We start from the raw sequence: 27,544 nt of genomic DNA, 5'->3' as shown, positions 1-27,544 counted from the left end.
GAAAGTAAACCCACAACATTCACAAACCTATGTAGGTATTCATATTCTTGGTTCTTTCGGTAAAGACACGTAGAATTAAAAAAATTTAGAATAAAAATAATACATTGAGCAAAAAACCCACGTTTCGATTTTTATTTAATTTTCCATCCACGCGACTTTACCGAAAGAACCAAGAATATGAATTCCTGCAGTCATGAAAGTTTTAAGACAAATTTTTCGTGTAGATATATACAAGATTACGGTTATTTATTTCTTGGGTGACGTAAGGTGCGTTGCTCTGGCCGTAAGATGCTCTCACACTCCAGGGTCTCCAGGGTCGTGCCTCGAGGTCCCGTACATCCCCATAGCCACACCTCTGCATTGGCATCACAATTAAGCCACACAAATGCTTACGAAAATAAAGATCCCGATGCACGCCTGAATCGAGATTATTGTATGTTTATTTTCTTTTAATAGAAACATTTTTATGCATAACACGGAACCGCATTCTATAAAATCGAGCCATTTGCGCACGTCCGAATTCGGGCACATTTACACAAACAAATGAAAAATCAGTGCAATTTAATGTAAACGATTTGGTAGTAATCTCAACTTCAAAGATTTGGCTCGCGATTTGTACAATGCGAGGCAGCGCGTTGACATTTACGCGCAACTATCCCCAGACAAAAAAAAACTTTCACAGCGTTATTCGGAGAGAGAGCAAAACAGACACGTGGGGGACTCCCAGATCCGGCGCACACATTGCTGACGAGCAGCGCCGGGGAGAGGGCGGGGGGGCTCACTGAGAAGGTGGCAGAACTGTGGTAGTCGTTCATTTGACGTCAATCGATTTCACTTTGACACACGGCTCTTACAGCGGTAGCCATTCGCGTTAACTGAGATAAACAATTTTATTTATCCCGCTCCCCCTCCCCCCCCCCCCCCTGCTGTCCCCAGGATCCCACGAATCTGCACCATTCAGGGTGGGAATTCGATTCCAGAATGGATGAATTTTCGTCTTTTTATTTATTTAACCGTCTCGGTTTGCAGTAGTTTCTCGTTTCGTCAGTACACTTTTTAATTCGCTCCCAATAACCTCCAATGTAACACTCGTATTTCATCAGCCCCCTGCGTCTTATCCTCGAGTGTGTATTCAGAAGCCTCCCTGTGACGTTTTAGTGCAATAAATCTCTGCGCGCTACAGGGATTCATTCAAATGGATCTCACGATCACGGCGCATCCAAATGAAACCGTATGTCTGACAAGCGGTCACCTTAACGTAATGCGAATGTGCGTTTAGGCCAACAGAACACACGGGACACAACCGGACAGAGTATACGGTTAAATCCAATCATGATCCCAAAAAAATAAAATCTTAATTGTGAGATGGTGGGGTAAATCTTTAGATTGCCAACAGTGAGAAGCATTCTTAATATATATTTACATATGGCATTTACCAGAGCTCCAATGTTCAGGAGTTACAGTTACGAGTTAAGTCACTGCAATAGAAGCAAAATAATAGAATGCTATGTTTGCCTGCTTGAACGGGGCTAGGTTAACTTTAACGGTAGTCGGTTAAAATCTCACGAATGTGGTGGATTTTTTTTGTTTAGACGTTTTATCCCCTTGACGGTGGAGATACAGAAAATCGCATCCATCGGAGAAATCTTGCCATGTGCTTTAACCAATTGCTCAGCCCTGCTTCTGAAATCCCTCTCTGTCATTTTCCAACCCCCTTCAAATTTGCCAGGACACGGAACCGTCCTGCAGTGCCGTACTATGCCAGGGCTGGATAACCTCTATAATAGACCACAGGTGCGAGATGTATCCACACCACTTTGAAGCGATCCACAAGTGACATGCATCCATAACTGGAAGCATCTTAGCTGCACTTCTTATCCTTTCGTATGGCTGCTGATGTAGATTCAGAGCAACAACGACAATTTCACATTCAAGGTGGGTCAAGCCAGATAACCGCTTCAGGAGCAGTGAAGTGTATAATCGCCGTGATGTCTCCTTCGTTTTTATGGATCGGGCTGCACTAATCGGGTACCAGAGGGAAATCTTTCTTTGTTCGAGCTGGCAACAACATTTGGTGGTAATTTCCACGCGCTCAACCGCTGCTGTGAAACTGAAGGGCCTCTTGCAGCGACGTAAACTCCTCCGGGTCGTGCTCGAACTTGAGTACATTTCCGAACGTGCGTGCAGTTACAAGTCATCTCATTATCATGATTATTAACATCATAAAAACGGGTGTCCCCGCGAAACGAAGGCGAGATTCCCATTTGGCCCTCGCTCGGGGAAAGGGCTTCCTCAGCCCCTGCCCGAAGTCATCGCTTTGTTACTTTTTAAACATTTCTCACTTTTACGCTTTCTGTATCGGCTTGATATATGTAAACCATCTTCTTTGGTTCTTTCGGTAAAGTCACGTAGAATGAGAATAAAATAATAAATTGATCAAATAAAATAACACAATATTCTCACGACGTTTCGGCCACAACACAAGCGGCCTTCATCAGGTGAAGGGACGAGACTCCAGCGCTGTCCTACCAGACAGTCTCGTCCCTTCACCTGATGAAGGCCGCTTGTGTTGTGGCCGAAACGTCGTGAGAATATTATTGTGTTATTTTATTTTATCAATTTATTATTTTATTCTCATTCTATGTGACTTTACCGAAAGAACCAAAGAAGATGAATCATTGCAGTCACGAAAGCTTTAAATCGAAATATGTAAACCAGTTTAACGTAGCAAAACTGCTCATTACGAATGCAGCGTGGCTGTGTAAAAAAACACACTATAAGCCATTGTGTTTTTTTATTAACGTTACGTAACGGCGACAGTTGTTAATACTCGGCAGCCAGAACCTGCGGTCTGACGCGCAGTAAAAATGTTTTATAGGAAACAAAAAAAGCACCGAACCCACTTTTTGCATAATCCTGCATCTAACATAACGTTCGCAAAGGACTCCCCAAAAGCATTCCCCATTGACTCAATTGCAGTCAATGTTCCCAGGTTTAATGATTTCCCCACAACTCACATTCACCTTGGCCAATCACCTGAAAAGCCTTTTTATCGAGGTTTTACCGAACCTTGCGTCAGCAAGTGCGTGTTGTATAGTAAGACGTATTGTGGATATCAACAACAACAATAACCGGCATTCGCCACTAAGTGGCGGTGACGTCACCACGACGCTTGTGTCACACACACTCATCGTCGTCAAGGGGCATGGTCTATCCACTGCTGGGCGAAGGCCCTCCACGTTCCGCCACCATCCCTCAAGGTCCTGCGATGCCACAGTCCATCTCTCGCCCCCGCTGCACATGGACTTCATCTCATTGCTCGATGTTGCAGTGGTCTCACATTTAGGCATAATTCACCCCTTTTGGATGCCATTGCGTCGCTGGGCTTGTCCATCGGCTATCATCCCTTCGAGTGGCACGTGCCTTGCCCAACCCCACTTGCTTTTATTAAGAGTCAGTTACGATTGCGTTTGTTTCCTGATCCGTATGCTCCTCTTCCTGTCTCTCAGTGTAATTCCCAGCACACATCTACCCCATGCTTCTCTGTGTGCTATTAATCATTTTGGTATCTTCCTTGTCCGTGTCCACCATCTTTCTAATTACATGCAGCGCCCTGGAGGATGGTTAAAATAACCCCCATGACTGAGACAGGGTGGCAGAGGCCTTCAAAATTAAACGATTTTCTATTTTACCAGCTAAGACCCACTGAGTTACTTAGCACTTTTTCAGAGGCGACCTGGCCACAAACGATAGCTCAGCTTATCATGTGGACATTTATTGCAGCCAAATACTCTAAATGCATGTGGTGGGAAAAACTGGAGGACCCGGAGAAAAATCCACGCGACCACGGGGAGAGAGACACTCGCAAACTCCAAATATACAGGTGACAGGGACCGGGATCGAACCCACGACCTCCTGTATACCAGGCGAGGCAGTTAACATCTCACCACGAGGGCACCTCTTCATCCAGCAGTGTGGATTGACAAGAGCTGTAAATATGCACACAAATGGAAACAAAATTGAACCAAAATCTTGGCTCTGGAATGGGTTTCACGCGCTGGAACTTTTGGCCCGTGAGATGCCGTTCAGTAACCCATGCACACAGGGGTCTGCGAATCTCAATCCGTGGAAAATCTCGCCATGTAACGAGACGTTTTCAACAGAGTACTGCATTGGTGAGGTCCACCCATTTACTCGGAGTATACTTCACGCTTGTAAGTCGCAGACGCGTCTGGTATTTTGGATAGGTAAGGCATAATTTTTAACATTTACTTTCTGCTTTCCAGTCGACATTTATGGCGGAAACTGTGTTCTGATGCTTTACGAATACACACTGCAGTTAATCGTATATCATGGAATATTCATGTTTTCTTATGTTCACCATACATTAATTGTGTGGTGACACCAGTCACGTCACCCGTGTGTGCATTGCTGGGGAGCCATGTCTTAGTGTGCGTATCTCGCAAAAGAATATCAATATTTGGATTGCGAGTTGGTAAAAATCGTATGATTGATAAAGCTGTCGTTTTTAAAGCTCTTTCTTAGTTTACACTCATTCTCCCTCGACTACAAATTTGCTTCTAGATTTTAAGCTTTCGTGACTGCAAGGATCCATACTCTTTGGTTCTATTCGGTAAAGTCATGTAGGTAAAAAAATAAAACAACAAAAATCACGCTACTTGTGTTGTGGCCGAAACGTCGTGATTTTTGTTGTTTTATTTTTTTTCCTACATGACTTTACCGAATAGAACCAAAGAGTACAAATTTGCTATCAGAGTCACATCACGAGGAGCTGAAATACGGATCCTGAGCCCTCATAAAAAATATCCCTGGAAGGTAACTACTACTTCCGAGGTCCATTCAATGCCCTCTTATCCACAATGGGTGGTGTTGTACCCGTCTTACACTCCCTGCTAAAGAGGTGCTTCATCTTTGGCGATCAAACTAATCGTGAATTGGACTAATGAAGTGATACGTTTATGATCATGAGCTTCTGCGCGGTCATTGTGTGACTGTAATGAGACATTCAATACGAATGAGAACCCAGTCTCATCACAGGTGGCTTGACCCCAGATTGGAGCCCCAGGACCTCAGTGGTGACAGTTCAGCTCTCTGACACTGTTATCCCCCGAAGCTACCCAAGCACCTCCTGTCAATCTGCTTTCTTTGCTGCATCTTGGATGGATATTCCTGTCCACCCATTCCCCACGGACCCCCCTCGCTCTGTCGGTACATGTCCTCATATATCTCCTCTGCGTATCCCTCGTTTTTATGAGAAAAAGTGACTTTTTTAAATAAAGTCTTATTTGGAAATTTTATAGGACAGATAAAAATGTATTTCTCTTCCAAAAAAACGTATTCTACTCACAAACATCTTCATTATCAGCCTTGGTCAACACACTGCTGGATGAAGGCCTTGCCAAACCCGCTGCCATCTCTCATTATCCTGGGATGCAACAGTCCACCAAACGCCTGCACACGAGCTGATTTTCATCGCTCCATCTCCTCCCGTCGAACGTCCTCTCGAACGCGTTCCATTTATCTGCCGCCACTTCAATCGTTATTCTTGACCATCCCCAACCATCCCTTGGAGCGACACGTTCTCCCCAAATCCCACCAAACTTTTCCCAACAGTTTGAACACCAAGAGTCGCGAATATATATAAAAAAACCACAACCGCCTCCAGGAGACGGCGAAAAAAGCCAGGCCGGACGGGCCGGCCGCCCTACCGCCCAACCGTCGGGCCGACGTTCCCCTCCGTCTGTCCCTCTTCCGTCCTCCACGGCCGCTGGGCCCGTCCGCTCCATCAGTACATGTCCTCGTAGATCTCCTGGAGGAGCGGGTGCAGGGCCATGCCGGCGTCGTCTCGGCGGATGGCTTGCACCACGTCGGCGTGCTCCGTCACCAGCTGCCGCAGATCGGCCATCTTCTGGAGGCTGCGCGCGAAGAGGCGCGGAGCGTGCGGGTGGCCCAGGCGCAGCTGCAGCGCGAACGCCTGCAGCACGTGGTCCTGCAGGTCCTCCACGCTGCGGGCATCCGACAGCCCCGGGCGGTCTAGCGGGCGCACGTCGACCACACGGAACGCGTTTCTTTAGAGCTGCTTTTTGTTGTGTTTTAGTTTGTTGTTGTCCCCCCCCCCCTACCCCGCGCGCACCTCCGATTGGCACAGTTGGCGATATACGGTGCCAAAGAAGTAAAACGTATGTACGTGCACGTGCGCACGCACGCGCATGCAGAAAGACAAAGATCCCCCTTATAGGCTGAACAAACTGTTGAGGCAAGTGCTGTTAGCGAGCACCTATGAAGGCCGGCACAGCACACGAGGGGGTGGGTGGCCAGCACCACACCCGGCCGCCTTTGTTTCCCCAGTGGCGATGTTTACACACCGCACCAGGTACTCATTTGAGGATGAGTCGACCTAGGGGAGGCCCAGAACCGGTTCAGATAATCGTCACCGGTGTTGGCCGTGAGCGGGAATCGAACTCAGGTCGCGAACTCTCTTTCAGGAGGGTCCTGCCAAATATGCACGAGTAGGGGGCGATGGCTGCTGTGCAATGATCCCAGTTTGTTGCGCAAGGTTGCATTTTATTTTGCGCGCGGTTTGCAAATTTACTCTGCTGAGTCAGTGTGAGCCACTGAGGTTGTGACGGGATTCTTATTGATTTTTTATTCCTGTTGCTCCGTGCACCCTGTACCGCTTCCCGTTCCACGCCATTTGGCACGTAAAATAAAGATCGATCGATTGAATTGAGTAATTTGCGGGCGTAATGTCTCACATTTCTAAGTGTGACGAGCCGACGCGATGGTTTTACTCTCGCAAATGACGTCGAGGGGAACTTTAAACGCCGTCCACTGTGAAGTGGACGGCGTGCCTTCAGTACGGCTAACTTGCCCGTCGTATTAAAAATCAGAAAATTCATTCATACTGGAGGAACCCAATGAGCTAGGAAGCTCTATTTCACGGATGTCCGGCAGATGTCCGGTGTTAATCAGGTGGGGTCGAACCGCGAACCTCCGTGACAACAAGCGGCGAACGCCGCTCCCCTGCCGCTGGGCCGTGTCACCTAACCGGGCGCGGCGCGAACAGATGGAATGAAGCGACGAACCAAGAATCCACCCGCACACACCGTCCCAGCCCGCGCGTCCCCTCCTCACCACCACACAGGACGATCGCGGCGACGAAGAGCGCGAGGTCGGCGTCGTCCAGGTCGAGCGTGTTGAACCGCATCGCGAACTGGAACTTGGGCTCAATGACGCCGCTGTACGGCTGCCGCAGCGACTTGAGGAACTCGCGCGTCACGAAGCTGTTGCTGTGCGCCACCAGGATGCCGTCCTTGTTCATGTAGGCCGACCACAGCGTGAACATGGCCTCGTGCACGCCGTACTTGAGCAGCGTCACCTGCAGCGGTCCGGGGGGGAGGGGGCCCGTGGTGAACGGCGGAGGTGCCACGTGCGTGCGTGCGTGCGTGCGCGCATGTGCCGGTGATTGCCCAATTTTTACTCCCAGCCACCGGAAAGGAAAATCCTTTGAAATGAATGCTAAAGTTCACCGACTTGGGGGGCCACGGTGGTGGACAGGGCGTGGTGGTTGAGCATCCTTTAATCCAGGACCTGGTTGAATGCGCTCAGGTCAAATGCCGAACCAACTTGCTGTGAAAGTAAAGTTGTTGCTCTAAGTCAACATCAGCCCTATGTTGGAAAAGAAGAAGATTAACCTACGGTGGCGAGATGGTAATTCCCTCGCCTGGTATACAGAAGGTCTTGGGTTCATTTCCTACCCTGACACATGTTGTATATTTGGGGTTTGCGTGTTCTCTCTCTCCCTGTGGTGGTCATGTGGATTTGTCTCCGGATCCTGCGGTTTTTCCCCTTCACATTTAGAATCAACGCGCGTTTAGAGCATTTAGATAAGCCACTTCGTTGAGCTATTATTTGTGGCCAGGTCGCTTCTGAAAAAGAGCTATATAGCTCAGTGGGCCTTACCTGGTAAAATAACAAAAACATCTTTATCCTATATGAATTTTGAAATCGGCAGCTCTGAAAATGCACCCACGTCAAGGTGAAACTTACAAAATCATCCTCATAATACATGCTGTATAAAAGGTACAGATGCAGCCCTTCAATTGCTGGCTCATAACACTTCTGGTGAAGGGGCATAGACGAGAATGAGCTCCGAGGAAGCCGGGTATTTTTGGTCTACTTTATATTTGTACTGGAAGAACAACCTGTATAATAATACCTGTTCGCAGCCTTGAAAAAAAATATTGGCTTAAATATAGGCCAATCAGAATTGATTTTATAACTCAAGCGGCATGGCAACGAGCATCTTTATAGGCGCGGTTATAGCGATATTGAATAACAATTACAATTTCCTCAATATCGTAGCATGGCAAGCCATTACAAGCGCGCTGGCTAAGATTAGAATTATGACGACACGGCTATATTTGTGTGGTCAGGACATATTATGGGTAGTATTTAAATGCCAACAGCTGCAATAACAGATATGTTAATCCGATCCGCACAATTGTACGTATGTATGTTGAATTTTTTTCGCACCGTACATAGCCAACCGTGCTAATCGGAGGTGCTAAAATTGCAGAAAAGTGTTTTTTTCTATTTAATGTATATGACCACATTAACTCCCCTCTGGTCTTCGCACCTGATTCTCTCATCCGGATACGGCAGGTTTTCTCCACAAATTCTGGCTGTTGCCTGATGAGGTTGGTTGTAATCACCAGCGAAACGTTGTACTCCAATTGTAAATGTTGCGGGTTTACTCCGTAACACACCGGTGTGCTGAAGTAGTAGCTAACTAACCTAACTAATTGGCTGTGTCATGTGGTGGTGGGTTTAACGACACATTTATATTTACGCGACCTAACAAAACAAAAAACAACCTCTATTATGCAGGGGCGGAGCCAGGGGGGTGACAGGGTAGACAATTGTCACCCCCGAAAAAAAAGAAAAAATCGAAAATCTGAAACATTCTGCGTGTAAGTGAACGACACTCGGTCTGGCGAACCCCGTGCAACTGCATTGTCAGAGTGTGTCGCCAACCGATGGCGTCCAGTTCAACAGCCCGACTCTCGAATCATTCTTGAAATTAAAATTTGTTGAATGTCACCCCCGGCGCTGAAAATCCTGGCTCCGCCCCCGCTATTATGGATACATACGGAAGCGGTTAGGGTTTAACGTAGCCGCTTGGCTTCGGGCGCTACGCATCTTCACCGATCGAGCGTCACGACCTAACCCCTACCTGGTCATTGAGGTTGAGCGCCAGGAAGCCCGGGATGCACTTGGCGAACTCCGTGACCTCGCGGATGGCCTCGACCGAGCGGTGCTGGTAGCGGTTGAACACGAGGACCTCGGCGGCGCGGCCGTCCCGCGCGCGGCCGTGCAGCGTGGACTGTGCGCTCTGCAGCGACTCCATGTCGTGGATCACCACGGGCTGCCGGCGCCGGCACAACCTCAGGTCACACACGGCCGGCTTTGCCGTTCGAGACGTTTCGCGTTTTTTTTTTCTTTCTCAACGAGCGTGCATTGGGGAGGGGGGGGAGGGGGGGGGGATGCATCGCGTGCGTTTTGCGTGGCCGTTTCGTGCAACGGTATTGTCAACCACTTTGATGTTCCGGGACGGCTGCAAGTTGCAGGGTGGGTGTCTCCGTTCGCCTCTGAATCTCGCGCAAGCGGCTAGGCGTCAATTTTATTTAGAGAGGCGTAGTAGCGGCGCCGCTGTTTTTAAAGACGTTTGCACTCACCGCGGAGAACCGTAGCGACACGACCGCCGCACTCTATGATAGCTGCCGACAAACTGAGCCTTGGTACTGATAAAGTTATTTTATTTTAGTTTTCCTTCCGAATTCATTTTGATGACGTACACGTCCGTCACGGGACCGGGAAAGGGTTAATCAAACGGCCCTTTGTCGAACCATTTTTGTCCAACAATTGTGATTGGCAAGGACTTATTTAGATGACACCCGGCCAACAACGCCACTTGCCCCCTCCCCCTCTCTCTACGGCGCGAGAAGAAAAGACACGACAACCTCCGTTCCTCCGATTAGCACGGTTGGCTACGTACGGTGCGAGAGAAGTTCAACGTATATACGCTCCAATGGCACAACCGAAACGGGCCAGCACGGGGCCCTTCAAGCTACGTTGGTTTTCCGCTGGCTATATTCCGTGCACAACAAACCGGAACAAAAATCGTGATGCGTTGGCCTCGCAAGATGTGTGAATATCGCTCGGGGCCAAGCAGAGCCAGGGGTGGCGGCGTTGGCGTGACCTTGCCCCCCCCCCACCCCGAAACCGGGCGGTAAGAGAGTCCCTCACCGAATGCACGGACCTTCCCGTGAGGACGGCCCGGGCCTTCTCCTTGGTGAGCGTGAAGTTGCGCAGGTACGCGGCGTACACGAGGTGCGCGAGGCCCAGCAGCGTCGTGTCGTGTGGGCTCCGCTCCCCGCCGGCCGGCGTCGCGCCCAGCTCCGCCTTGAGCCTCTCCTTCTCGGCCGCGGGCATTCGGCCAAAGCGGATGGCTGCGCGGGAAGAGAGACGACAGCGGACCAACGGCAGGGCACGTGCCGTGTTTTTATTTGATGACTACACGTGAAGGGCTCGCGGGTGACGTCACCACATCTATCCCTCTGTTTAAGGAACGAGACAGTTGTAATTACTGGAGAAACGTCGTGCTCAGAATGCAAATGTTGTGAATTTGCTCTCCAACACACCGGTGTGCTGTACTAATAACAAATTGGCATGTTCTGTTTACGTGACAAACCTTACTAATTAGCTGTGTCGGGTGGTGGCGGGTTTAACGAGATATTTAAATTATGACTACCCTGCCCGTGCCCACCACCCTGCTCGCCGCCACCACCACCAGCGCTCCAATGTTAGTTCCATTTTGCAATTGGTCTGGTGCTACGTGAAGAGGTACCCACAGAGTAATATAAAACAACTCTGATTTCTATAATTTGGCAATTCGCACAAAGGCTAAAAAGTGCTCTACGTGAATCGCAAGTTCTGGAGAAAGCCTGGTGTAAAACCGTCTGAGTTTTAAGGTGCGATTTAAAAAGTGCAACAGACTCAGATTCACAAATCTACGTATGTTAAACTTCTTTTGCACCGTACGTAGCCAACCGTGCTAATCGGAGGTGAGAGGGAAAGGTGCAGCCCTGCAAATGGACAGAGGAAGGGAATTCCACAATCGCAGAGTGGTGTGACCCTCCGCGTTCGAGAACAGCCTACGGAAGAAGTGAACATCACAGAGATACCTCCGTGATCCCTTCAAGTGAACTCTGCTCCACACAGTGAAGCGCAGCCCTTTCCCACCTGCTCTGCGCAAGAGAGCAGCGGTCATCACACGACGGTTAAACCCGTGTTTTTGTATTCATTATTTGGCCAAATCAAGTGCAGAACCAGATCTAATGCAATGCTTCTTGCTGTGCAATCATTGGTGACTGGAATGTGACCTCGAGATCCCGTTTTATTTACTATTCATTTATATTTAGTGACTTGCTTACCATTTTCCCAATTGTGCACTCCTATCGGTTTTATTTGTATTGTTTGCCGTTGAAATATATGTACGTATGTTGAACTTCTTTCGCGCCGTATGTAGCCAACCGTGCTACTCGGAGGTGCGGGGGAAGGACAACAACTTGCTGATCCGCCCATACTGGACATCTGTGAAAAAGAGCTTCATAGCTCATCGGATTCCTCCTCCAGTCTAAATAAAGATTATGATTTCTGATTCTAATCAGCCGTTCCAGCTGGATCACTGTCCCAACGTATCGTAGCAACGCCAGGGGTCGTCACCGGTGTTGAAAAGTGCAGCCCTGCAATTGCTGGCTCAACCCCCTGCCGACAGAGAGGTAACTCTTTAGGTTCCCTCTCCAGGTTATTTTGGACCTACTCTACCGACGCTGAGTCAGACGCCTTGAAAGCGGTGGCAGCACCTCACCCCACCACGAGCGGCCTGCGGATCGACTAAGCGCGGTGTGTGCCCATTGTGTACCCGCCGGGTGGATCGAGGCGGTTAAGGAACTTGACCGTTGGTTCAACCGCTGCGCCGGCGACATTGATCAACCGGCGACCTCCAGATTGAGAGACCAGCGTGCCAAACGGGTAACACCGTGGTGGCGGCCCCATCGTCACCAATGTGATCACTAACACGTCGCCCCTTTCGCAAAAAAAAAAAAATCACACGGCTCTCCCTGCGAACACAAATAAATGGGCCCGCGCCATTATGCAGCTGAGAGTGAGCTGTGTTTAATTAGTCGTCCCGCTTCGTCAGCGAAATGTCGGGGGCCGTCCATTGTATAGTCGAGGCTACTGAATTTGGATGGGAACAAAATGTTTCACTGAACGTGAGGTCCTGCGGAAAGGATACTCGGTACATTGCGTTGTCTTATTTCTTTGGCCATTTGCTTGAATTCCCCAGTGAAAATTCCGATCGTGCTGTCGGTAACGTGTCACGACATGAAGATGTTCACATTCGCAACTCTACGGCTGTGGCGGTGTTATCACCGTGTCAGAGAATGACCCGGGGAAGACGAGGATTCAAACGACCCTTGTCACACGTCACGAAAAAACCCAACGTTTCATTCTCAGAGTTGGAATAAGCCAAAATAAATAGCAAACTAAATCTGATATGATGGGGTTTCATTATAAAGGTTTCTTGTGTGGTTAGATCGCGTAAATATAAATGTGTCGTTAGCCCAGCACCACCCGACAAAGCCAATTAGTGAGGTTTTCCACGTGAACGAAATGTCCAAATGTGTTACTACTTCAGCACACCGCTGTGTTTGAGAGTTAACAAGCGGGCACACCTGTCAATCCCTTATCAGTGCCCACCATTACAGACCAATTCAGAAATTATCGGTCACCCCGTGCCCCTTATAAATCTCAACGTTCATCCTACAAAGTCCCATCACAAGGGAGAAACACAAACACACAGACAACACAAAATGTTTTTGCCCCGTGTTGAAACGGCTGTTGGCCGTATGGACCTGAAAACTCAATTTCCCTGTACAAGAATAGCGGGGCAAACCGTACGGGTTGACAGCTTTGTGTAGGCAATAGCCGACGTGGTCTGATCATTACGTGGCCTAACCCATTGGCTGCAACAGAAAAAAAACCCCCTACGTGTTATGCAACAATCAATGTTTACATATCTCCTAGGCAACATCCACTACAGTCTATATATAGAAGTCGTATAGCGATTATTGCAATTTAATTGTCTCTGCAAGACAACCGTGCACTTTAGTCCACATGGCAGTCGTTCCGTTTTTTTTTTCATGAAGCAAATTATTGCCGGTTGCTATTTTCCCCGATGAAGCGACGACGATCGTACGCCGACGCGCTCGCTAAATGCCGCTTTTTCAGCGCTACGATAAGAAAATATACCTGCAGAGACAGAGCGGCTGTGAAATTACCTAATGTAAGCCGTGATGCCAACGTCAGCATGAACTCCCCCCCTCCCCACCCACGTTACAATTTACAGCCGTTATTCAATCGCTCTGTGGGATTAAGGCCAATCCCCATGCTGTGCTCGTCACAGGGGCTGTTGACTTTAGTTTATGGTGGTTGTACTTTTAAAGTCGCGGTGAACCAGGGATCGGTTCAGAGATCACTTACTACCGATGTTACTCATGGCTGGGAATTAAACTCTGGTTTGCCACGCTCGTAGTGCAGTGGGCAAAAACGACCGTGCAATCTCTGTTCCACAAAAAAAGAAAAAAATCCCCCGTATAGCCTTAGACTGTAGGGGCAAGTGCTGTTAGCGAGCTGCACCTATGAAGGCCGGCACAGCACACACGGGGGTGGGTGGCCACCACCACGCCCGGCCATCTTTGTCTCCCCAGTGGCGAGGTACTCATTTGAGGCTAAGTCGACCTAGGGGAGGCCCAGGACCGGTTCAGATAATTGCCACTGGTGTTGATCGCGAGAGGAAATGGAACTCGGGTCGCCGGGTTCGTAGCCCCACGTGCTAATCCCATGGGACCTTCTTTGCCAGTACCAAAATGAGAATAGGTTTTCCCCTTTTTCTGGCCTTTTGACATCTTCTGGTCTAACACTGTTTGAGACTAGGCTCAAAAGAAAGCCGTCTCTGGTGTGGACCAATCAGTTTCAAAGACAATGCATATATTATCAGAGTACTTTTTTGTTTGCATTCTGACCACAAGTATTGTGGTTAATGCAGACATGAATCCTTGTGTTTCGCCGTTACCAGGGCGCTGTTACTTTACTCGCCACCACCCTCACAGGCCGATAGGGGGCAGCCGGGAGATTGAGCGGGATGTGTAGTGGCAAACCGAACGTAACCCCCCCGGCGTATCTCGTGACCGGAGGTGGAGACCTCAGACCCCCAAGGGGTGGGGGCTGTGGGCTAACGGTTCATTCAGAACCTTCTGGAAGGGTCGAGAGGGGAGGCGTGGTTATGGGCGGGGTAAGCCCCAACTTGTGTATAGAAGCCGGTCCTCTTCAACGGGGCCGGCAGTGTTCGTCCACTCAAGACCCGAAGACATCGGAAGACTAGACCAGCACCCTGGGACCCTCAACCGAGGCTCTTGTAAGAGCCGGGTTGTAGCGGACCAGCGGTGAGACCCATACACTCTGGCTAGGTCGGGTCCCTCCACGAGCTCCCGTAGCGGAGGACCCGCGTAGCCCCGAGTCTGTAGGGCCCCGCTAGAAGGAAGGCTGTACCTCCCTTAGATTATCGGGTGAAGGGGCCGCTCCCCTTAGTGTTACAGGGGCCATACTCCTTAGTGTTACAGCTATTGTTATTGTTGATCTGAAATAAACGCGTTGCCCCTAAGAAGACGTCTCCTCGAAGTTTATGCCACAACACTTGTAAAAGGTTTCAGTTTGGTGTTTTAACAATTTAACACCTGTTTTGTTGCCAGAAAAAAGGGGAAAACCTATTCTCAGCGTGCTAACCATTACACTACCGCTCCCCACACAGCACTTTCTCACCCACTCCTGCGCCTGAGAGACATGTTCACCACGTGACAGGAAAAAAAACCCCCCACCATTTTTGTCTTTAAATTCTCAAGAGAGAAAATGTAGCCAATCGTTTGAATGTTGATGCTGTCCTTGGCGACCGAGCCAAGACCACTGATGTCAGCCGTGGCTGCCAGGCAAACGAAACTCAAGTCGGGCAGGGTAGGTTCACCACGCAGTGCGGTAACCACTCCACCACCGCTCGTCCACCCCACCTCAGCGTGTGCGACGTGTGGTAAGCGTGGCTTCTCGGGGTGTATGTCTCAGGGGTCGTGTGGTGCACTGCGAGGTCCCGTACCGCTGTGCGACATGCCCACGCTCAGGCACTTCTGGAAACGACAGAACTGGCACTTGTTGCGGTTCTTCTTCTGAATCTTGCAGTTGAGGCCGCAGTTCCCGTACTCGAGCTTCATGCGAATGGTGCGCCTGAAGAACCCCTGCCGCCGAGAACGCGAAGACGGAAAAAAACGGGGGAGAGAGAGAGAGAAATACAAAATCACGCACGCGCACGGGATTTCGTTTGCCAATAACGCACAACGAGATGATGTCGCCCAACGACGCGTGGTACGGATGTCAAGAGATGACGTTCACGCGTAATGACATCACCAGGGTCCAGATGTCTTGTGACCTCTCCCCACCCCCACCCCCCTCCCACCAAAAAAAAATGTACTGACCCCTACATTTTTTAAAATTTCCTTCGCATATTCGTCTGATGATGCAGGCAGTGATTGGAAGGAAACTGGGACTTTTTTTTGACACGTATGTAGGATGGATAACAACAGGACAATGTAAAGTGTGGTGTTTGGAAAAATGGAAGGAGCCGGAAAGACAGGAAGACGTAACAGAGAGAGATAACGCCTTGATGGCGACGACATGAAGAGATCGGTGCCAGAAAGACGTGGCCACGAGCATATGGGCAGAAGTGACACGATGTGCAGTGGACACCTACGGGACCCTCTGCCCATGGATCGTTATGATGTTCATTTCTGTTTTAAATCAACCTTACGTTTAAGAGAATTCAATGGGGGGTGTGGGGGTCGCAAGACATATGGACCACTGTACTGTATCTTGACCTACAGAACAATAGACAGAGAGCGTGCGGATGAGATGGAACAGTTTGGTAGACCGAGTTTGCGTCCATGGGAAAATTACCCCATGGTTGTAGCGGTAGGAAACAGGCCGCGACGAAAGTTAATGACGGAAAACGGATTGCCCCTGGGCACAATGGGGGGTAAGGAATAACAGCTCATCTGGTAGCCGATGGGCATTCCGTTATCCCCATTGTAGCCGATGGGCATTCCGTTATCCCCATTGTAGCCGATGGGCATTCCGTTATCCCCATTGTAGCCGATGGGCATTCCGTTATCTCCATTGTAGCCGATGGGCATTCCGTTATCTCCATTGTAGCCGATGGGCATTCCGTTTCAAGCTTTGTGTCACTCAGTGACCAGGAGGCGACTGACCACGCCGGAGGTGAGCGAGTGGCCGGGGTGAAAAAATAGGTCGCCTCGGCCTCAACTGAGTACCTGGTGCGGCGCGTAGCAAACATCGCCACTGGGGAGACAACGGAGGCCGGGGCGCGGTACTGGCCACCCACCCACCCACCCACTCAGCACGCTCGCGTGCCCATGCCAGCCCTTCCTTCACAGGGTGCTGCTCGCTCACGGCGCTTGCCCCTCAACAGCTTGTTAATGCTACGCGGCGGGGCGGGGTGGGGGCGGTAATCTTTGTTTGTGTGGTGAACGGGCAACCTTGCAGCCTTCGCACGCGTGCACCCCGTAGTGGAAGCCCGAGGCGCGGTCCCCGCACACGCGGCACTCCATGGAGAGCGGCGCCTCCACGGGCACCGAGGACGCCGCCGCCGTTGCCGCAGCGGATGCGGCGACGGCGGGGGCCGCTGAGGGCAGCTCCCGCAGGGCCACGTCGCCGCACGGCGGAACCACGGGCATCGTCGTGACGATCGCCGCCAAGGCTCCCCGCCTGCTTGCCCCTGGGGACGAAAGTTGAGGCAGTTATGGGATGCCACCAATCCAGCCAGTAGTCGTAGATGGACCGTCAATGATGGAGGGGGGTGGGGGGGGGGGGGTAGTTGGGAAGTCCAGAAATGTCAAGATTTTTAAGACGGCCCTCATCATCATCACGATCCACGGGCAGATTGCCCGATGGTGTCCACTGCACGTTCCGTTATTTGTTTCCACGTTCCTCTGTCCCGTGCCAACATGCTCAAGTAGTGTGCCACAGCTTTCTGGCACCAATATCTTATATCGTCGGCAAGGCATCCTCTCTTAGGTCTTCCTCTCTGTCCGGCCCTACGTGAGTGGAATATAATTTTTGAGGTCTCATCATGGGGAGTTGGGGAAGTTGCGTAACGAGCATGGGGGCAGGGGGGGGGGGGCTTGGTCCCCCCGGTGGCCAAAGCTACCGGTTTGAGCTCCCCTTGACAACCACAGTGAGATTTGTTTTAAACAGTTTAGTATTGGAAGTAACACAGTTTTGTTGTACCTTAACGAAACGTAATGTAACGTAACGAAACGTACTTGTCTTTGAATGACCTAACTTGAGCTGAAGAACATTGGCAATAGATCTTCGTTTCTGGGACATTTATTGCATTAGATACACGTCAATTATATTGCAAAGAGGCACGAGGAAGCTGTCGTGGCTGCATTTTGCGGCGACAGACCGTCCCTACAGTGTTAAATGATTTGGCAAGAGGAGCCGCTGATAATGTCGTCACCACGCCACTGGGTAGGGCCCTGTGCCATCATCACCAGCCATGAGCAATCAAAGCTGCGTTAAGCTGTAACTGAGAACACAATGCTAACAAGACTAGGGGTGGAATTAGTTGCATAAACACTAATAATTAACTTGCTGAAAACATCTTAAAATAAAAAAAACTAAAACAGGATCTGCCTTTAAAGAGAGAGTCCTACGACTTGAGCATCGTTTTTTCTTGAATGAATAACCACATTTTATACTCTTTGGTTTTTTTCGGTAAAGTCACAAAGGTAAAATAAAATAAATGAAAAGAACTAAATTAAATCAATTAAATTAAATCAAATTGTGATTTAATCGAGTTGTTTTCATTTATTTTATTTTACCTACGTGACTTTACCGAAAAAAACAAAGAGTATGAATCATTGCAGTCACGAAAGCTTCAAATCTTGAACCACATTTTAATCACTTTAGTCGGAGGGGAGTAGAGCGAGATGAGAGGGGAGACGTTAACAGGTCCACGGAGGATCTTGCAGTTGATCCGGACCTGGATTGGGAGCCAGTGGAGGGATGTTACTATTGTGGGTGATGTGGTCTTTGTTTACAGGTGCGAATGAAAAGTCTTGAGGTGGACTTATGGATCGCTTGTCGCCTGATGAGGCCGGTTGTAATTACTGGCGAAATGTCACGGTAATCGAATGGTAAATGTCGTGGGTTCACTCTGCAACACACCGGTGTGCTGAACTCGTCACGAATTGGCACGTTTTGTTTGACGTGACAAACCTTACTAAATTGGCCTGTGTCGGGTGGTGGCGGATTTAACGACACATTTATATTTACGCGATCTAACCCCAAACAAGAATCACCTATTATGTGGGAGAGAGTTTCATTCGTAAAGGGGGTAGGTGGGTTCACACACGCGATTTTGTAAGACCGAGCTGTTGGTGCACATAGAATGTGAGAAGGTCTGCAAAGATGCACCTCCCTACTTGTAAATGTGTGCCGTGAATGTCAGAAGAGGAAAGCGACAAAGAGAGAAGGTCATACTTGGGGACGGGGAGCGAGAAGGGAACAAAAAACTATTTTGGAGTTTGGCACAAGAGGCCACCAAACACTCGCCAAAGACATAAGGGCACTGCATTGGCAATGCGCACAAAGACAAATAAAATAATAAATTGATAAAATAAAATAACACAATACTATTCTCACGACGTTTCGGAGGACAGCGCTGCTGATCTCTGCAGGCCGAGTTGCCATTGAAAAAGAGCTTTACAGCTCAATGGGCTTTACTCGAAGGGAAATAAACTTCTGAGCATTCTGATTCAAAGTCGTCGCCAGCTCTCACGGACTTGTATGCATGTATGTACAAGGACTCATCTACTTAAGAACTTTCAGAGATACGAACAAACCCGTCCGTATGTCCAGTTGCCTGTTCGGATCGAGAGTTAAAAGTTCAACAACCGCGCAATAGATGGCGGTGGTGACATCTACATCTGCAAAACGTGAAGAACCAGTGACATCTACATCTGCAGAACGTGAAGAACCAGTGACATCTCCATCTGCAGAACATGAAGAATCAGCGGAATCTCCATCTGCAGAACTTGAAGAACCAGTGACATCTACATCTGAAGAACATGAAGAGCCAGTGGCATCTACCACTGCATAACACGAAGAACCAGTGGCATCTACATCTGCAGAACGTGAAGAACCAGTGACATCTACATCTGCAGAACATGAAGAACCAGCGGAATCTCCATCTGCAGAACGTGAAGAACCAGTGACATCGACATCTGCAGAACGTGAAGAACCAGTGGCATCGACATCTGCAGAACGTGAAGAACCAGTGGCATCTACATCTGCAGAAAGTGAAGAACCAGGGACATCTACATCTGCAGAACGTGAAGAACCAGTGACATCTACATCTTTAGAACGTGAAGAACCAGTGGCATCTGCAGTTGCAGAACGTGAAGAACCAGTGGCATCTGCAGTTGCAGAACGTGAAGAACCAGTGACACCTACATATAGATGAGATTATATAACGTTTAAAGCCATTTTCCCTGTTTAGTGTGCATGCCGTACATGTTTGGAATCAACAGGGGTAAAGTTGGACTTACGAACAAATCGACTTACGAACAGACCTCTGGAACCTCACTCGTCGAACTTATGTGCGTTGAACTTCGTTCGCACCGTACGTGGCCAACCGTGCTAATCGGAGGTGCGGGGGGGAGGCAACAATCCACCCAGCAGGACCTGTTGATGTCACGCATCTACCCAGGTGGGGATCCACTTCATTGGATGATGCTGTTCCTTGGTTAGCCTCGACCACCGGCCATCACCGTTGATAGTGTGAGCAATGTGTCCTACCCGAGCCTAGTACTTACAACGAACCTAGTATCTACAACGAGCCTAGTCCTACCCGCGCCTAGTTTCACCAACGCTGTTTAATTTGTCCTGCGGAGAAATTGAATTCGGCCACAGGAGCGGACGCACGGATGGGTCACCCGCTCGCTGGTTCGCTCGCTTCTGCTCCGACAGCACGAGGCGCGGTAAACACGCCCGCAGACATTGGGACATCTACCACGGATCGATCTGTTTTTGCCATTTTTTGAGCGGTAAACACAAAGCATCGCAGATACCGCGTCTCTTATCGCGGCTATTGTAATATCGCTGATAAATCACGAGCACAACACACTCAATAGAGCAAACAGAACATTGGTCCAGTGTTCACCCGGCGGTTTGGGAGTATTAAACCAAAAGTCACAAAACAGCGATGAAATATGCCCTTTGTAAGGAACCCTTATTTCAACCTTGAAAATAATTAGCTTGCTGTTCTCTGTACGTACAGTATACATGTTGGACTTCTTTGAACCTATCTACGTGACTTTACCGAAAGACCCAAATAATCCTAAAAAGCAGTTCTAAAGAAATTAGCTTTCAATCCACCTCTCACGTGGCATCGCGTTTGTTCCGCATGTTGTTCGGAACGATGTCTTCCGACGTTTCTCGCCAACCCTAACGCAGGAGCACGTGAGTCAAGCAGCTTCTCCTCTCTTGGCGCTCCAGCGTATCCAAATTCGTGCCGACATTTTCTGCGAGTATGCGTTTGGCACGGTGTGTCCCTACAGACTCATCACTCCTGTGCCCAAAGTAATCTGTCCAATGTTGACAAACACCGCCTTTTATCCAACGTGACATCGACAGAGAGATATATAGAGTGCTGCTAAAGTTAGTGGTTGGTCAGTGATACTGTGCCACGGATCGCGGCGACCTCAGTTCGATATTCGGCTCCAACCAACATCTGGGCCTCCAACCAACATCTGGGCCTCCAACCAACATCTGTGCCTCCAACCAACTTCTGGGCCTCCAACCAACATCTGTGCCTCCAACCAACTTCTGGTGCCTCCAACCAACATCTGCGCCTCCAACCAACATCTGCGCAGAACCTCTGCCCTTTCACCGGCCAGCACTGACCAGCGTGGCGACGGATGGTCAAACCACCCCCCATGACCGACAAAACACGAGGAGGCATTCATCCAGCAGTGGATTTAATTAAAAAGGATGAAATCTGTTTCTATCATTGTACAGTCGTGTAAAAGAGGCTCACTTTTTTTTTGTTTAGACCTCTCGAGCCCTTATTTATGTTAGTAACCTTTATACTAGGAATGCAATGCAATGTTAAATGTGTTAGTTCACGAGGCACGCTTGTGAATGATGTTGTTGATAATGTAGTTTCAGTCTGCAACTTACAGCCAGCAATAATGCCCACAAGAGCGCCCGACACATGCCCGTGATTTATCTCTCGTGTGTAATTTTAGAGTCAAAAGCTCCATGAAACATTCCACCACAAACACACAACACACGCCGCAAATAATGGCTCAAGTGAATGCGGCTGGCCATGCTGCGGATTATGAAACTATGCTTATATCATCGACCCGCACGTTATTGTAACAACACTGGAGCGTGCACACACATTTGGCTAACTCTGGCAATCGTTGAAGTCAGTTGCAGCTCCATAAACACCGAGAACATTTACAACGATCGTTATTTGAGCAGCCGGAAGACGATTGCCATTCTGATTGTATTGTTTTCAAATATAATTAGTAAAAATAAAAGGCTCATTCTAAAATAACATATCAATGTTATTTTCACTTTCACTCGACATAATGAGGTTTCGAAATGATAACATATTGCCCGTTGTCAATCCACTGCTGGATGAAGGCTCTCCCCCCACATCCGTTTTGGCCTCGGAGGCTGTTTGACAAATACTTCACCATGCTGGTCAGTGTGGCTTGGTGAAGAGAGAGGGGGGGCAGGGTATGACTTTATTTATCACTCACAAACAGATGTTATCCGTGTGCCAGGAATCCAACTCAGGTGGCCGGGTTCATGTTCTACCGCTTCTCTACCACCCCGAGGTGTATATTTTAAGTCTTAAACATCAATAGCATCACCCAAAGCCCATGCCCCATTGTTTCCGGGATAACTTAGAAGCGTCTTGAATTTCCCTCCGCACTTTGCATTCTAATACAGTAGTGCTATCGGCGTCACGTCAATCGATGTAAGATTCATTCGGAAATCTCTCAAGAGCAGCGAGTGCCATGTCTCCGAGAACGCCCCGCAGGATCAACCTTCACGGGACATCTGAAAAATCCTTCAAGTGGCCTCTTTTATCCAAAAATAAGTAATATTTAAAACAACTTTAAAAAAAAACACGCTTTAATGAAATATACCCGACTAGTAATGTAAGAACCCCCACGACTCCAGGAAGTGGCCCCGAAGCTTGCCACAACGTAAGGGGACCGTGGTGGTTTACAGCCAACGTCAGTTGACTGTGGACAAATAGACCCAAGGCGAAACATATCATATACAAAAGATTGTTAAAACATTTTTTTATGATAGAATATAGTATTGTCATCAGTATGACATGAGTATACCAAGTTTGCAGTCGATACCACATTGGGAAGTTGGTTAAAATGGAGTTACAAGATTTGAGAAATCGTGTGATAATAATAAAAACACAACAAACACTTAGGGAGCAACCCACTTCCCCGAACACTCTGGCTATGAAAGTGTCGCCTGCCAGTCAACGTATATTATATTTACAATTCTCATAGCTGGTACCCGGCTTAAGTGCCAATCAAAATGTATAACGTGTGTTTTATGCGTGCAGTCAGTCGTTGGTGACTGGGTTGAGACCCTAAGCTAATTCACTGCCACTTGAGAACTCAGTTTAGTTACATTTCGCTGCCTGGACGCCAACTCAGGGTGTCGGCAGGTCCTGGCTCAGCGCTCTTACCCCTAAAGTACATGGCAACATTATACTTCACAGTAGAATTATTTCAGTATTAACAGGGTGGCCCAAAAGTCAGGACACATCGGGTTATTTGATTTATTTTAACACTGGTATTCAAACATAATTGAGTTTTATTAAAGAAAAGATTGAATCATTACGAATACTAATATGACATTTTCTCCCTTTTCAGATGAAATTTACAATTGGAACAAAATTTGACTGAAAATGAAATAAAATTAGTTTTTTAAATGTATGCTCATGAAGGCAGCTGTAATATTAAAAAAGTCCTAAATTTAATTCAAAAGATAATTCATGCATGCATTAATGTTATTGGAAGTCAGTTTAGACATTTGTTAAAGTAAATGAAATCATCCTATGCGATTTGTTATAATATAATAACCCTATGTGTCCAGACTTTTGGGCCACCCTGTATATATTGAAAGTCAGTCGGCAGAAACCTTGTGGACATTCTCGCCTCTTTGACGAGAAACTAACCATGCGAAACTAACACGTAACGCCTTAAACTGCCGTTAGATTATTGAGACAAGTTCACAGACACTTTGTGAATAGCGGGAGGCAGGAATGATGTGTTAATCCGGCAAATAAGCCGACAGTCCATACGACAAACACACCCACAACCGCAAATATGCGTAAAAGTTATTCCCCATCCCCAACCCCTTGCCTGATCACGCACGCCCGACTCTCCCGCCGTCACTTTACTTTCTCTCTCTCTCGCCTTCGTGGAGACGACGTGAAGACTCCGGCAGTCGGAGGAAAGTTGTTTTGGGCAGGCGAAGCAACGCACAAAAGCAAAAACCAAACGCCGCCGCCGAGCGAGTTGTTGAAGCCGCGGATCTTCGCGGTGCTGTCGACGATTGAGGGCGACTGCGACGAGGTACACGGCAGGCGGGCGGAGTGAGTGGACTCGCGACAGACAACAGCTCTGCGTGAGCATACACCCACCCACCGTTTTGTGTTGTTGTTTTATTTACTGCTATTATCCCACGGGGACTGTGTTGAAGCTGCGCTGTCGGCAATGGGAGGGGAGGGAGGGGAGGGAGGAGGGCAGCCTGCGTGCGTGTGGGTGGGAATTGGATCCAGAACATCCCCGTCATCAGCAACAACATCATCATCATCGTCGTCGTGGGCGTAGCGGCAATCCGGACTTGATTTATGGCAGCGAGAAAAGCTGGAATTAAATAAAAACATTAAGAAAGATGGAACATCTGTTTTGGACTACGCGAGACTGAAATGTTGTGAGATTCGGTTTCCACTTGGGGACATGGATATTTGTTAAGGGCAGGGATAGCGGTGGTGTGATTGTATGTTGAACCTTTTTCCCAAGTAGTCAACCGTGCTAATCGGAGGTGCGCGAGAAAAACAACGAACTAAAATAAAAAAAATAAAGATATTTTTTTAAATTAAAAATTTATTATTTTTATTTTCTATTTACGTGCCTTTACCGAAAGAACCAAGAATATGAATCCCTGCAGTCACCAAAGTTTTAAGTCAAAAACAAATTAAAACACAAAAAGCAGTTCTAAAAATAATAATAATGAGTTTTCAATCTAGATGACTTAAAAGTGCATAGCTCCAGTGGCTTCCTAAAATCGGAAGGCAGAGAGCATTCCAGACGGCCGCAGATGCGCATCTGAAAGCGCCCGTCTTTGTTCGATGTTTAGCAAAAAGCCGCCGCTGCGAGGATGATCCCAGGTCGCGGCGATGATGTTTTATGGCCTTTGATGACATAAGCGAGGTATTTTTGGTGAATTTGTGGCAAGCGCTTTCGCGTGTGTAATTAGAGCGCCTCTAGCGGGTGCGATTGTGGTAGGCCAACTTCAAAATCACACGAGCTTCGAGTTGGAATCGGTGAGTGCCACATACAGTCCTGGAGTCGTGTATTTTGTTAGCGCCGCTGATTGATGAACGCACGCTGCGGTGAATCATGCACTGGCCAAAAGGACATTACTTGTGGCATCGAGGCAAGCACCGTTATATGTTGCTAGATTTTTTTTAGTTTCAGCAGCCTTTGCATTTGAACAAGTGCTGTTTCATTCCATAAGCATGCGTTTTTTTTTTTGGAAAATTGGTAGGGTGGATAAAAAACACATTTAACTATAAATACGTCTTCTTGGTTCTTTCGGTAAAGTCACGTAGAAGGGAAACAATAAAATAATACAAATATAAAACAATAAAATTCTCACGACGTTTCGACTGCAACACAAGCAATCATCATCAGATTTAAACCCATTTCCTAATGGAATCCCAGTGATGTTGTATTTTTTGGAGGCGTATTAGAGGATTGATACTGGTGGGGGGGGGGGGTGGTAACAATCCAATTTTCTTGGTGTGGTTTTCACACCTGATGATGATTGCTTGTGTTGCAGTCGAAACGTCGTGAGAATTTGTATTATTTTATGTTTTATTATTTTATTGTTTCCCTTCTACGTGACTTTACCGAAAGAACCAAGAATATGAATCCCTGCAGTCACGAAAGCTTTAAATCAAAATATAAATACGTCCTTCCAAAAAAACCGCACCTTGCTTGCAAACGGCGTTAAAACGTCTATGTCCGACTAGCACGGTTGGATACGTACAGCTGCGAAAGAAGCTCAACATACAGATACAGACACATGCATTTCGTACGCAAGCGATTGTGTTTCCACTCGTGTGCAGGAGCTAGGCGGATGGAGGTGGCTTTGGGGACGCTTGCATCCAGCAGTGGATCGGTTACAGCTGATGATTACGAGACAACAATTAATTTGCCAAGCTTCCACGGTGGATTTTGTGACGCCACGATTGATCGTATAAAATATTGTCTTTGATTTTACTCCACGATCTAAAACTAAGCAAAACGCGATGGCTTCTGTCCAGTTACATTCAAGACCAAATAAGGCATTAACACGAGTAATTGACACGATGAGGTCCCATTATAGAGAGAACAAACCCAGAGTTATCCGGCTTATTCAAATAAAAAAAACAATGCAATGTTTATTTGGATAACTTGAATGATTTAAACCCATTTCCTCCTGGAATCCCAGCGATGTTGTAATTTTTGGAGGCGTATTAGAGGATTGATGTGGGTGTGGGGAGGGTTACAATCCAACATGCCTGCTTTTAAGAGAGAAAATTACGTCGTTTGTTTACTGTTCCATTTTGTCTTCGAGTTCATCTTTTGAAGTGTGCTGCACGGTCATACACCGGCAGTGTGGTTTTTAGTACCGCATGTACTGTACTGTATATACTGAACTCAATATACTGTACTGCATGTACTGTATATACTGAACTCAACATACTGTACTGCATATACTTTACTGTATATACTGAACTCAATATCCTGTACTGCACATACTGTACTGTATACACTGAACTGAATATCCTGTACTGCATGATCGCCCCCCCCCACCCCCGGTCCGTGCTGCTACCGTGTAATGTATGGTCAACACACAGAGGGAACCGGTTCGTTCCCATCTCCAGGCGTGGCAGTTTAAACAATGGAGCCCTTAAACAATGGATCACAGAGCGCCAGGCATTTAAACAAGGAAAATAAGCGAGAAGTAACCGGTGATGGGATCTTCAGCTGGGATTTAAACGTCTCCCATCAACTCAGTTATTGAACTAGATTTGAAGTTTTCGTGACTGCAGGGATCCCATACTCTTCGGTTCTTTCGTCGTGACTTTACCGAAAGAACCCAAGATTATGAGTTCTTGACCTCCAAGGGGAGGGTAATTTCAGAGCCTCGGCGCCATAGAAATAAAAGGGCCTTCTGGTCACCCCAGATTCGAAAGCCTGGAGTGCAGTTACACCGAGTAGGAGAGGGCCCGATCGGAGTATCTCTGAGATCTCAGTGGAATGTGTTGCTGAATCAAAGTCCTGGATGTTTGGCGGAGCAGGCCCATTGAAAAAAGCCTCGAACACAAATAGGAGAATCCCAAACTCAATGCGAATTTGAACTGGAAGCCAATGTAGAGAGACATGGACGCAGGCGAGACATGGAGGGTCGTGGGTTCGATCCCAATCCTGACCCTGACACCTGTATATTTGGAGTGCTCACCGTTCTTCCTGTGATCGCGTGGATTTATTTCTCTGTGTTATCAGGTTTTGCCCTGCACATTTAGAAACAACGCGCTTTGAGATTAATTTATTCTGATATTATTATAAATTCCCACGCGATTGTCAGCCACTGCGATGAGCTATTATGTGTGGCCAGGTCGCCTCTATATCGTGCATTTAGATTCTACTGCAATACATTTCCACACGATGAGCCACAATTGTTGAGGCTATCATTTGTGGCCAGGTCGCTTCTGAAAAAGAAGTGAACACCTCAGTGGGACCATGTTTATAACAACATGTTGTTGTTGTTATTATTATAGACATGATCCCGAGCAGGAGTGCGAGCGAGAGACACATCCACACCGTCTACCGGAGCCAAGTGCGGTGATGCACGCCTGGTGTGTGAAGCACGCGTGAGATGTATGCGGGGTTGTGTGTGTCACTTGCAACAGCTTAGAGACGATAACCAGCACCGATACACCCGTACAACA

General features: G+C 48.0%; 1 protein-coding gene across 2 annotated transcripts; it reads right to left on the bottom strand.

The window, feature by feature from the left end:
• Nucleotides 1-422: 422 nt before the first annotated feature.
• On the bottom strand, nt 423-24,281 carry PPARD (peroxisome proliferator activated receptor delta). 2 transcript variants are annotated; one of them, XM_032963317.2, is made up of 7 exons: nt 23,720-24,281; nt 16,746-16,984; nt 15,293-15,431; nt 10,330-10,532; nt 9,257-9,448; nt 7,156-7,399; nt 423-6,054 (listed from the first exon to the last, which is right to left on the bottom strand). In XM_032963317.2, the coding sequence occupies exons 1-7, from the start codon at nt 23,952-23,954 to the stop codon at nt 5,807-5,809; spliced, it is 1,500 nt and encodes a 499-aa protein (XP_032819208.1). In that variant the 5' UTR covers nt 23,955-24,281; the 3' UTR covers nt 423-5,806. The 2 variants fall into 2 exon arrangements, with proteins under 2 accessions (XP_032819208.1, XP_075926751.1); XM_076070636.1 differs by having other exon boundaries at nt 23,736-24,281.
• Nucleotides 24,282-27,544: the final 3,263 nt, after the last annotated feature.

This window comes from Petromyzon marinus, chromosome 30 (assembly GCF_048934315.1).
Source record: "Petromyzon marinus isolate PM22_M1 ecotype Great Lakes invasive population chromosome 30, UKy_Petmar_22M1.pri1.0, whole genome shotgun sequence".
NCBI lineage: Eukaryota > Metazoa > Chordata > Hyperoartia > Petromyzontiformes > Petromyzontidae > Petromyzon > Petromyzon marinus.
Note: the sequence above shows the minus strand (reverse complement) of the source record. Positions and strands in the feature narration are given on the sequence as shown.

Coding starts and splice junctions, on each gene's coding strand:
- PPARD (XM_076070636.1), bottom strand. CDS start 24,135: ATGATGATGATGTTGTTGCTGATGACGGGGATGTTCTGGATCCAATTC. Junction 16,985..23,735: donor TTCACGTCGTCTCCACGAAG/GCGAGAGAGAGA, acceptor TTTCGTCCCCAG/GGGCAAGCAGGCGGGGAGCC. Junction 10,533..15,292: donor CGTGGGCATGTCGCACAGCG/GTACGGGACCTC, acceptor CTTCCCGCGCAG/CCATCCGCTTTGGCCGAATG.